Source organism: Ranitomeya variabilis, chromosome 4, assembly GCF_051348905.1.
Source record: "Ranitomeya variabilis isolate aRanVar5 chromosome 4, aRanVar5.hap1, whole genome shotgun sequence".
NCBI lineage: Eukaryota > Metazoa > Chordata > Amphibia > Anura > Dendrobatidae > Ranitomeya > Ranitomeya variabilis.
In genome coordinates this window covers 610,557,473-610,570,463 of record NC_135235.1, presented here as the reverse complement: position 1 = coordinate 610,570,463, position 12,991 = coordinate 610,557,473, and the positions used below count along the sequence as shown (strand labels likewise).

Here is a 12,991-nt window from a genome sequence, read left to right as displayed (position 1 = left end):
AATAAAGAATGTTACATAGTTACATGGGTTGAAAAAAGACCTAGGTCCATCAAGTTCAACCTTTCTCCACCTATTGTACGTTATTTCTGTATTGGTGTAATAGGCCCTTTATTTTTCTGTAAAATTTATTCCACCCCTGGTTTATGACATTTTTGGAGGGCAAATATGGCCACATGGTGCACTGGCCACAATATTGTATAGGTAAAAAAAAAAAAAAAAAAGGATTGTCCTAGTGTTGAGTTGGTTGATTTTTGGGGGTAGATTCTAGACTTCAAAGACTGTGCCACATTTATCCTCAAATTACATACAGTATATGCGCCAGTTTTCCGTCACACAGAGATTGATTCTCTGCCCCTTATGTATTTTAGGTTCTTTAATGTTTGCCTTCAACAGAATTTCATCCAGCACTTGTGGTCTACAGACTAAATTAAGACCAGACAAACAGTTCATAATTGCTTTGGAATAGCGTGCTGAATCTTGTAGTTCCACAACGGCTTGGTAGCCGCAGACTGCCCAAGTCTGCTGTAGATTTCATCTTGAAGCCTTAAGAAAATCATTTGACCAAAGTGAAAAATGAGTGAATGAGTGATGCCGCGTCTTCAAACACTTCGAGTCCTTGAGTTTGGAAACTGGAAACACATCACTTCCCTCCCTCATGCTATATAGTATCAACCCTTTCGTAACTAAACATTATCATCAATGTCAGACCTGGTCAGATATCACATGGTGAGAAATTGCCATCAAATGGTTAAGGGCAAGGCCATCTTCTCGCCACACCCTGATTCCTCCCAAATTAGTTCAGTCACAGAGAGACAGAAACACGCAGAGTTAAAGAAAGTGAGAGCGGGAGGTGGTATTGGCTATGGGCCCTGGCATCATGCCCGGCTGCTAGTCTGAAAAGATGCCAGCTGGCTTGTTCCACATCAGAACTACACCCCCCACCCCCTCCCCATCCAAACTTCCCTCCCTTCTTCAGGCTTCATATTCAAAAGAGAGGAAGATCGAACAACCAGTGCAAGGAAACATACAAAGAGAATGAGTAGACGGCTGATACAAGGAACAAACACAAAGAGACAGGGGTCAAAACACAAGTAGCGGCTACAAAATGCCAGCCGAAATCAAAACAGACCCCCCCCCAAAAAAAAAAAAAAAAAAAACGAAACGTGGAAATTCCACCTGGTATTTTAACATCATGCAGATTGGACTATGAGGTTAACAAATCTGAAAAGTTTCTTGTGCCCAAATAAGTTCATTGGCAAGAAAGGCTTGTTAAAAGGATGGACATAGATTGAAAAGAAGCCATCTCCAATAGGTGGCAGAAGAAAACCAGCTTTCTTCTTCTTGATTGAAAGACATTTTCTATACATTTTTCCCACGCCAGCTGAGGGTCTCCTGACGGAGAAATGGAAGCAACTAAACTAGTTAGATACAACATGATTGTCTTATTCCACATGCAATGATAAACTCTTGACAAAATTTGATTTGCCCCTTTGTGCCAAACAGTGGAGCAACACATGGATAAAAGTGGTTGCGCACCATGGTTTATGGTAGTGTAGACCTTCTTATAAGGTTGATGGGCCAGATTTGGTTAATTCAGCCAACACACATCACTGTGACCCTAACTACAGTGGGGATAATAAGTATTTGATACACTGCCGATTTTTCAGGTTTTCCCACCTACAAAGAATGGAGAGGTCTGTAATTGCAAATTAATTATGTAAAAATCATACAATGTGATTCTATGAATTTTTTTTAAGATTCTGTCTCTCACAGTTGAAATGTACCTACGATAACAATTACAGACCTCTCCATTCTTTGTAGGTGGCAAAACTTGCAAAATCGGCAGTGTATCAAATACTTATTTTCCCCACTGTATTACAATAAGATTTGGAGCTACCCTGCTCTTTACAGATTCGCGAGAGGAAAAAATGCTTCAACATGCTGGATCCTTTGCTCCCATAGAAGAAAGCAAGTATACATGTTTATTGGTTACACGGGAGAAATAATTTGAATCAACCCTTTACACTGGAATGGAAAAGTAACAATACATTAGTGGTATAGTGGTTTGCAGAAGTGGTTTCCTCCACTCAGTTTGACCTTCCATTCCTTCTGCTTCCAAGGTCGCACATTGATAAATCTAAACCATATCTCCCCATTCCTACAGCATCGGAAAGTCAGAGAAGAGATGGTTTAGACTTGGCTTTTTGTTCGCCATGTCACTTAGGTGGCTATCTTGAATGCAGAAGGAACATAAAGCCAAGTTGAGAGAAGGAGACTGCTGGAGACAGTCCAAGTACACCAGGTAGGGTGACTCTACATAAGAGTACAATTTTTAGTACCAGCATAAAGGGTAAATTTAATATGTGTGGTCACCCCTAGAGATTAAGCATCAGCAGTCCATCAAACTTATCCAGCGATACTCTATAAGATGACATTTTAACGTCCAATGAGGAACCAACTGGCCATTTTTTAAAGAATTTATGGATCAAAAGCCCTTTCATTAGTAGCGATCATGCCGTATGTGGGGTCAGGAAGGAATTTTTTTTCCCCATGGTAGAGCTTACTCTTACCACATGGGTTTTTTTTTGCCTTCCCCTGGATCAACATGTTAGGGCTTGTTAGGCTATGGGTTGAACTAGATAGACTTAAAGTCTTCCTTCAACCTTAATAACTATGTAACTATCATGTAAAGGGATGTAATAGTTATTGATCCAGTTGTCCTTAACAACCAACGGGTCAACATAGCAATACAATGCTGCATTAACACAGTAACATACCTTGACATACTTGAAGCACCTTAAAATACAGGCTGCTCCACCCTAAGAACCTTGCGGCTAAAACAGTTTGTCTTCATTTTCTTTCTCCCACAAGCAAAACGGACTCTCAACATCTTGATGACAAAAAAAAGAGAAAAAAAAATCCATCTCATAGGACAGTCCCTAAGGGGGCGCTTCATTCACTTAAATCATGAATCAAGCCAAGCTTGTCCCACAATGTTGAAAGGTATAGATGCAAATAATCTATGCGCCCAAGGGCTAGCAACATACCAGGTCTTGATGTTATTCCCCATTGTTAAACAGGGGAGTCACCTGTTAGGCGACTATTGAATTCTAAATAATAATCTTTAGCCTATTATGGGTGAGGGCATTGCTTAATGGGTGATCTGTTACATGGTACGACAACTTTAAATGGCAGTTTTGGCCCAAGGGCCAAAATTGGCCATAAATACATCTCTGTATACTTTTGAGGCCGAAAAACCTGTTGAGTGATCCCCTCCCAGTCATGCATGTATGGACTTGCTTGTATTCAACTGATTAATCTATACACTAATATATTCACGTACCATATAACCTTTAAAATTAGAAGGAATGTTTAGATATTTGGGTGGGTGTGCATTATAATATGTCAAGAGATGTGAATACTATGATTATACTGTAAAAATGAAGGTGCATGTAAACCATAATTACATGCTCCCCTACACACATGTACACTCAATTTGGCCTATCGTGCATGTATTTTGAATGGGAAAAGGGACTTAAGCTGCTGGGAATGGCTTTTATTCCATAAAAAGATAGTCATGTTGAAATTCAACATGTCCGATTCTTCTTCTCCTCCAATAGTAGGGTCCCAAACGCAGAAGTTATATGTTCCTGCCAAAAGTGGCATGTCCTTAAAACTTTTCTCTAAAGTATATGGACACGTTCATTCCTCCCCACCTCCATAGACTTTAGACTGTCAACCAAGATTATATGGTTCTGACAAGATTAGCCTAATGTGTATTTGGGCTTCTTGACGCTCCCTCGACATATGGAGAGAAGGATAAGGCACATTGGATTTCCAATGGCCGATCCTTTCGTTCTCCAGGAACCACCAGGGAAGTCTGTCAGAAGCTTTCTGTAGAGAACATAGTAGCGCTTGGCCGAGCGTTCCTGTTTAATGGTGGAATCAGGAGAGGTAGTCATCGGACAAACTATGGCCGGACAACTAGCTAATCCAAGCAAGATGTCAAGGTCCCATAGACCTCTACTAGAGAACAATATATTTTACACCACATTGTAATTCGCACACCAACCAAATTGGATAGCACAATGTCCAGCTGGTTTTCAGATGGAAAGGATTAATAAGAGTAAAGATTAATACAATGAAGAGGGCACAGTCATTCCTAACACGCTCAGTGGGTCAGGGGTTATCTAGTCTAAGCTCTCTGTATGCTGATGACATGAAGTTCCTGCTCACAGGTGTCTGGAGACAATGCCGCTAAGCAGGTTTTGATGAGGAGGAGATGAGGGCCTTGGAGTGCAAGACTAAAAGTTTAGACAGGCTTTGTTGTGGAAATTTCATACAAGAGAGGTGAGAAGAGACAAGATGATGATAGTACACTTGAGGAAGCTGTAAAGACTCTTTTTTTAGGGTAGGGGGAATGTATGTATCAGAGCTGGTGGTAGAAGAAAAGTGCCCACGTTGCAAACAACCATAACAGCATACTTTTTAATTATGCAATATCTATTAGAAGAAATAAACAGATCAAAACAGATCCAAAATGATAATTCTGCAATAGATCTAAATCAATACTCTAAAAAAGGAGCAAAAAAGAAGCCTACTTTACTCAAAACATGCCATATTACTTGCCCCAACACGATCCGACTGCAATACAATTCTATTTTGAAACATACATAGAGGTACTGACCTTCATGGGAGTGAGAAAACCAGATCTGGGAGGCTGCAGCCCCATGGGGGCCCCTGTAGGTAGATTCTGATGGAGATGAGGATGCTCCTGCTGGGTGTGTCGATGCTGCTGCAGAGCCCAGGCTACCACCCAGAAAACCGCCCATAAAAGAGGGGGAAGAGTTCGCCATCAAACCAGTGCTTGCTAAAAAACAAAAGACAAAAGCTGTCACAGACCAGTTTATCATCGACTCCCTTAAAAAAAAAAAATTTGATAATTAACATACTGGTATACTATAGACACACACATCACTATGTGACTTAATGGTTGGCATAAATCAGCAAGACCAGAACTAGACATTGACTTTTAATCAAATTTCTCTACTGCGTAGCATGACAACGACATAGAGCAATGAAGACAAAAAAAAAACAAAAAACTTGACAATTTGTAACAGCAAAAAAAAACAAAAAACCCAAAACTGTAGTCCACTCAATTTTTAGGCTATTGCTGTATCAAAAGCTTATGCCACTGGAATACGACAGCTCACAAGTCAAAGTTGTGTCGCAGTCATCTAGGCCAAAAGTGTATACATTATCACAAAAAACCTATTGAGACCTGTACAAAAGACCAGCTATTTGAATAGATGCCTTGTCCACCTCCATCCACACTTTTGATTGAGGGGACTACTTTGCCCGAATTTTTGGTGATCATCTAAAAAGTGTTAACTCTGTGAAGTTGGATGTTTCAAGACTGTTGCCTATGATCGCAAATGGATGGTTGAAAAATGTTCAAGTTTTATCAATCTAGGTTACTTATATACCAACGAAAACAAGAAACACCAGGATCTTATGCTGCCTCGATGGCAGCCAAGACCAGTTTTACCTATTGGCTAAAGAGCAACCCTATGAAAATTTGTTGCTAGGCAAGGAAACGTGTATTTTTGCCGTTGGAACCGTATAAATTCCTTTGGGATTCTGAGAACCCACTCCCAACTAATCTCAGTTTTATGCCGGAGATGAGTAATTCTCAACCATAAAAAGAAGGAAGCGAACATCAGGGGGAGGTGACCTTCTTGGTTGACCCATGTCTCGATTGCAATATCCAAAGTTTACGTGATGGTCAGAAGAAATAAAAGCTGTACATGGGGAATCATGTCTTTATTATTGGATCACTCATGCACTAAACCATTTAGCTTGGATCTCCTAGGCCTTGAAAAAAAAAAAAAAAAAAAAGAAGAAGAATCTGTCCTTGTTGGCACATTTGGTGTACTAGGGTTCAGTTCTGACTCCAACCTCCGCAATGCTCCGTGGCCAAAACTAAAAAAATATTCTGCATTGTAGCTACATGACCTTACTCTGACTTACAGCCCCTATGGTTTCATAAGAACTGTATTGACTTAATGTTTTGACTATTATGGGATTAAAATTAAAGTGAAAAAAGGGGAAGGGGAAAAAATAAAACAACCACTCGTAAACCAAAGCGTAATCCAGAAGTTGGAAAGAAAAGAAAAAAAAAAAGTAATTAATGGAAGTCATGTGCAACAGCCGAACAGTGTACAGGGTGTGTACTGTATCATTGGATGATCAATTCCCTTCCCTCCCAGCCTTCGGGGCACTGTTAAAATCTCACATCTTCTACCAAGCCTCATATGACTCCCACCTCCCTTTCCGAACTTCCTCCAGCTGCTTCTGTCACCTGACAGGGAGTGATTTCCAGATGTGAGATTCCCTGCGAGCTGTCAGAAGTGTCTTTCCAGATTACGCCTCATACACACACACACACACACACACACATAGCCCTCAGCCAAGACCTCCCTTGCTCAAGGCTAGGCTTAAGCAACCAATGCACCTCAGAACCACAAGTTCCAGCATGCTCCATCATAACTGGAAAGCCATCGGTTGCCAGCCTATTACGCCAGTCTGTAGGTGTGCCACCCTGTGGAGAACCTACCAAGAAAAACCCAGATGTTCTATAGTGTTAACAAAACAAGAATCTTCACATTTGCCACCCCCAAAAGAACTTTATCATGAACCTAAGCCAGTTCTTTCAAGGGTCTATTTTTAAATGCGCATCGTCATTATATTGTTCCCAGTTGTATCAACACAGTGCCAGTTCACACACAGCTGTTAAAAGAAGAAATGGACCACATTCAACTCTGACCTAAGGGAGCAGCGCAGTATTCTCAAAGTCTCGGCTTGCCTTCCCTTCCAAAACTGTTCCCAAGAAGACTAAAAGGAAAAGGCAGAGTACGAGAGCCACATCCTAAACCACACCCTAACTCACACCCACGGTACTTGACAGAGGATTTCCATTCATTGCTGGTCATCTCCATCAGATCTGATTGACTTCTCAAACACAAATTGGCACAATAAGTAATACATTATGAACTATAGGACAATATCAATTTTTCAGGAAATTCTGCCATTCAAAAATAGACTTCAGACCAACACGGTTTCTGAGATGCTTTCTGATCTCATTCCTTTTTATAAAATAATGAGATCTGACTAGCTCCATGGAAGCATGGTGGGATACTCGGGATGCTATATGGCACAGACTGATGCCAAAAAAACATCAGTTACAATGTAGAAATTTGTAGAAATAATCATACAGGAGCATGCGTCCTAGTATTAACATTTACATTTTGGGGTGCAGATGGATTTCAAATAAAAAGAACCATTACACCCTTATCACCCAACGCAACTACTGAGGACATCTCAAATATCGGTCAACATGTAGATGACCAGTCGTTAAAAACCATGTGGCACATGTTGTTGAATTTCTCAGGGAACAATCCCACCCATAGGGTAAAACCCAAATAAAATTCCAGAGCTAAATTTTCGTATAATGTTGTAGGTACAACATTTTTTATTCAGCTCAGTCCTGAACTCACCATTCACCTTTACCTTCAAAACTTATAATAATAATAATAATAAAAATGTGACAACCCACCAAGAGACCCCCCCCAGTCCCATTGACTTACCCCAGAAGAACATGATCTTCAAGATTAGTAGGAACGGTCGTAATAATGATCTCCCTGTATTGTTTTATCACATACCCCATAAGGGTCCAGTAAATAGCTTCACGATGAGGAAGCAAAGGGAGAACCAGGACCTGCCAACCCAACAGCAGCCGTTCACAGGAGAAAATAGCAAGGGAAACAGTTACACGGATCGTAAAAAGAAAACTTTTATTGTGAGATCATATGGCGGGGATCTCTCCTGGGATAACAGTCCTGGAAACACGGATACAGTAACCCTACTGTGTCCAGATGGGAGCATTGCAATGTAATGTGTCCCATATTATTTAGCTGCTCTTGGCAGCAAAGGGGTTATCCAATATGCAGCCTACAATTGCAATTTTTTTTTTTAACCCTCCCATCCTTTGCGCCGCATGTGTTTCTAAATGTAGGATCCAAAGTTAAGAAAAAAAAGAAAAATACACAAAGTAATTTGCCTCTGATAGAAAACAGGTCCGGGCTGTTGGTGACGGGAGGAGAATTGTCGGAGGGGGTCATCCCACGCTGCCAAACTGCTCCCGCCTAGATACTTTGGAAATGAGTGTCCCAAGTGTGGTTTTAATAGGGAGGGGGGCTGGTCTCTCTTCCTATTTAACCCTGTTAATACTGTCTTCTCTCTAATGGGTTCTACTAAAAATGACTATCCTACACTTTTTTTTGGAAATGGGAGTCATAACCATTACTGCCCACATTAAGGGATGCAGTCGTACCCCATCCCTCTGCCTCAAAAGAAAAATGCCAGCATTCTAAATTAGAAGGTGGAGTAGTAATTCTTGGGACCGAATGCAAAATCTATACATTACACTACTGCCACTAGTAAAGTTCAAGCAAAACCTGCCCATTTGGCAAATCTTTCAAGCTCTTCAGACATTTGGGTTTTGGGACCATCTTCAACAGATCAACATGGTGTGGAGGCTTCTCGATAATCTAATTTGACTACAAAAATATCCTACTAGGAAAGACTATCCTTCAGTAAAACAGATTCTACTGGCAATGTATGTCAATCAATAAAATAAGATGATTGGAGCTCATTTAAGGTCTACACCGGCCGAATTAGGGAGAATCGTTTTTCATGGAGAACCCTCATGACAAATTGCCTATCCAACAAATCAAGTTACCTGTAGAATACCAGACCACTAAGATTTTGAATGTACTCATGAAGTTCTATTAGGGGGAAAAGCGTCCCAAATTTAGCTAGTTGCCCCCTCAAAAATTGAAAAATTAATTGTGGGCTGAGGCTTTTGATGGGGCGCTTGGAGGACTTAAACCCCTGTACACATTTCCAATTTCAGAAGGACCTAACAACTGTAAGGAAGCATCACAACTCTTCCCAATAGATGATGTTGAGCGAAAAAAAGACTTGGGCATGTTGAATTTTAATGGCCAATTCTTTTGTTCTCAGGAGAGATCTGTCACCAACTGAGGTTCGTGGTGCCAATTACTCCCATTAACTCCTTGAAAACACATACACGTGAAGGCTGGAGTTGAATCAGTGTTTGGTCGACAGTTACTACATTTGTATGGCCACCTTTAGACCAATTGTAGTGGGATCACTTGGCTGCTGAGCCATCATGTCTTAAGTAGAGAAAAGGTTCAATAAGATGTGCATGGCTGTGGAACATGGCCCCAATTCACAATTTGTTCAAGCTTTACATGGTCTGAAATAAATGGTTCCTTTAAAAAAAATAAAAAAAATAGTGTGATGGCAAATTTTCCTCATCAGATGAGTTCCAAGTAGAAGCTAATAAGGAAGGAATTAACTCAAAGACACTTCTACATTACGAAGAGCAGGGATCAAAGCACGGCAGACCAGATCCAGTTATGACACCGCCTGGCGCTGCTAGATGTTTCCTAGGGCATAACAGGTGTGAGAGCTGGCAGATGCGATTACCACTTTTAGGACTGACTGACGACATTTTGCATTATGTATGTCTAGTCACAAACAGCAAGACACCAGATCTAGATAAATTTCTACAATGTGTGGAGGAGAGGGCATCCAGAACATTGTGATAACGAGCCCATAAAATGAAATGACTACAAGCCTTGTGTTGACCACATTGCTATGTGCATGACACAAGTGGCAAGTTGTACCAGTACGTCATATGATCATATTTTGGTCACACAGAAATTTCCCTCAAGATACGAACAATTGTTAAATAACAAATCGGAACCTCGTCGCCTAATTAATACCCTCAAAATATCTCTATGAAGTAACAATGAGGAGACCAGGCGAAGTAAGCCAGGTCCATAAAAACTGAAGGAAACATCCATATACCTAAATGAAGGCCCAAAAATCTTAGAATCTTCTAACTCGGGTCCACCTACGATCAGACCCAGATTGCCTCAAAAAAGTTAACACACAGATAATTGAGATTTCAGCCTAATTTGATGGAGCATTGGGATCGGTGTTATAAAGGTGCAGAACACTCCAGCCACGTCTACCCCTGAGGCGTGTAGATTGGCAAATTGTCAAGAGCTCTGTCTGGACCAACGACCCAGCTGGTATCAATGTGTGGAGTAGACACAAACACAGCTCCTTTGGAGAACAGATGTGTGGAGGATACAAAAATAATAGAAAAAGTATGTAAAAAAAAGGCAGCATCCGTCATGGAGTATATAGAAGATTCCCTAAATCTGGTACGTGATAGTCCAGCACCTTATTTTTGGAGGACATTTTAAGACCAGAATCAAAGGAGGACACATTATATTGATCTTATCGTTCTTTCATAAATGCCCAAAGTTTCATAACCCCTCAGGACACGTATGCCAAGAAAAGGTTCCTAGAGGTAATAGAAAATGTCAAACTGTGGCCCCGGCTTCAACACCCCACTATCAGAGAGCTGAAGGTCCCAACAAGTTTTGCACCAGATACCCATGCAATATCTGATAGGAGAATCAGATGTTAAAAGGACAAAGATACCCAAGATATGCCTCCTTATCGGTCACATAGTTGCCGAGGTCACGTCGCCCAATATTTATATCCCTATGAGCAGAACTTTTTAAGTATGGCACCGATCTGACCCAGAAATGTCCACTTGGTCCTCCAGAGGGACAATCTTGGGGGAAAAAAAAAGGAAATATCAGGAAGTATATGCATATATTATGGGATAAGTTACTTATAGGACTCTTTCGTTACTTCAGTAAGAGAAATATCACAGCTGTCCCAGATTTCCCAACACTTCAAGGCCAAAAGGTAGCTGGGTATACAGTATGTAAATCTCTCTGGTGAGTTGAGGGCGTTCACAGGGGCTATTGTTGTGGGCACAAGATAGGCATGGTTGGGGTCCAGACTTAAACAACTCCAGTGGGAGGGACAAGCGATTTGTAATGGAAGTCATATTTGTTGTCTGCTTAAAGGGGTTTATCATTAAGACAACCATTGTATATATACTATTATTCGAAAATCCCCTCTTTAAGGATCTCTGAGCCACTCTATAGAAGCATCTAGTTTTGACATGCTCAAGCCGTCCGGTCATCATACTAGCTACAGTCCTCCTGTAGGGAAAGTCCTTGGCTGGCCACAGGGTTCCCTACCACCACCACCTATTTAAAGGAGTTATTCACCTTTGAGGACATTTTTTATTACTCAAATTTCAATATTTGAGATGAAAAATGATTGTTGTAAATGGGTTTCATTAACGGTTGTGCCCATTCTTTTAGCTTGAGTTAACTCAGAATCCAAGAGTGAGCCCATTTTGACATTGCAATGGAAGGGTTTTTAACTCTTATCTGTCTCTTTTTTTTAGCTCTTCTCAGCTGATTTATGACCACAGACCACACGTATTTAAAAATAAAAATGTCCCGAAATGTGGATAACCCTTTGAAGGTATTACGAGTGGGACCCAGGAGAATTAAACTGGTCAGGGTCTCATTTTGAAAGTGATTACATCACAAGTCCATGGATTCATAACTTCCCTCCTTTTGTTTTTTGAGCGTAGGGCCCTCTATAGGATATAATTACAATATTCGGCATATTTGAAATTCCTCAATAAAATCTTTGTTAAGTCCTGAACTATTGAAGTTCTTGGAGAGGCAGGAAGAATTCCAGTCTGGTCTGTCCGGATTCTGTCCCCGGGCCCCCTCCTTCCCACTTTGGTTTCAGCACTGTCTACAACTGGTGTCATGGCCTACTCTGTTTTCATATGATGCTTATCTGGCTGGGCACGGTGCCTGACCGCACTGCGCACTCACAAGACTGAACACTTCTAGTGTCTCACACACAAACAGTCCTTCTAGTGACAGTCCGCCACCCGGACACACACGCCCCGGCACCCTGGCGTCATGCATCCCAACAGCTGACACAATTACGACCGACCAAATGTGACAAGGATTAGGACAAAACTTATGCCAGTTTTATTACAGACAGCGGGTAAGGCGCCTTCCAAAAAACAGCGCCACCCTTGTCCTCAGGTTGTGTGTGGTATTGCAGCTCAGTTCCATTCACTATAATGGAGTGAGTGCAACATATGGACAGGTGGGGCACAGTTTCTGGAAGAAAACAGCAATAATAAACGTTTGGGGTATATTTAACCCTTTAAAAGGAAGAGAATTGCAATAAGAGCTTTAAAATATATATATCATGTGTTCACATGTAAAGCACCATGGAATAAATGGTGCTATAATAATAATAATGTGTAAAAAAAAAAAAAAAAAAAGTTAGAGAAATATGGCTGCCTTCTTCCAAAATAAAAAAAAAGCACCACAACTATCCACAGGTTATGCCTGGTATTACAGCTCCACTCTATAGGAGCTGTAATAATAGAGACAACCTGAACACAGGAGAGGCGCTGTTTTTTGAAGAAAGCAGCTATTCTTGTTTTTTTTTTATCCTAGCCAACCCCTTTAAAAAGAGAAGCTTCCGTTTATGCCGATTTGCTGCTTAAACTCACACAGCAATTGTTTCCAGGATTAGAAAAATATAGTTCCTTTCGTCAATAAAAAAAAATATAGCGCCCCTCAGGTTGCGTGTGTGGTATTACAGCTCAGCTCTTTTAGCTTTAGAAATTGTAACTAGGTAAATTTGCCATCGTAACAGGCAGGAAAGCTGGGTGACTACCGGTATACCTCGCACAAAGAGGAAAAGGAGGAATTTGGGTAGAGGTGTTACTCCAGAATCAGGGAAAGGTGGGCGAGGACTCCTGTGGGGCGCTCTAGCAGGCGTTATCATGCTCATCTAGCTTTACATTTATAACTGACACTTTTAGAATTTTTCAAATTCGAATTTCAAATACAAGGGTCAGTTATAAAATGTAAACAAAATTCAAATTTGAAAATTCCAAAAGTGTCAGTTATAAAAGGAAAGCTGATGA

At 40.8% G+C, this 12,991-nt stretch overlaps 1 protein-coding gene across 6 annotated transcripts in view; it reads right to left on the bottom strand.

The window, feature by feature from the left end:
• Positions 1-12,991, bottom strand: part of BAHCC1 (BAH domain and coiled-coil containing 1) — a 129,580-nt gene that overhangs the window by 68,677 nt on the left and 47,912 nt on the right. For all 6 annotated transcript variants that reach the window (XM_077253370.1, XM_077253369.1, XM_077253372.1 and 3 more), the window contains one exon: positions 4,688-4,870. In XM_077253370.1, coding sequence (XP_077109485.1) covers positions 4,688-4,870 — 183 coding nt within the window. The remainder of the gene's footprint in view (positions 1-4,687; positions 4,871-12,991) is intronic.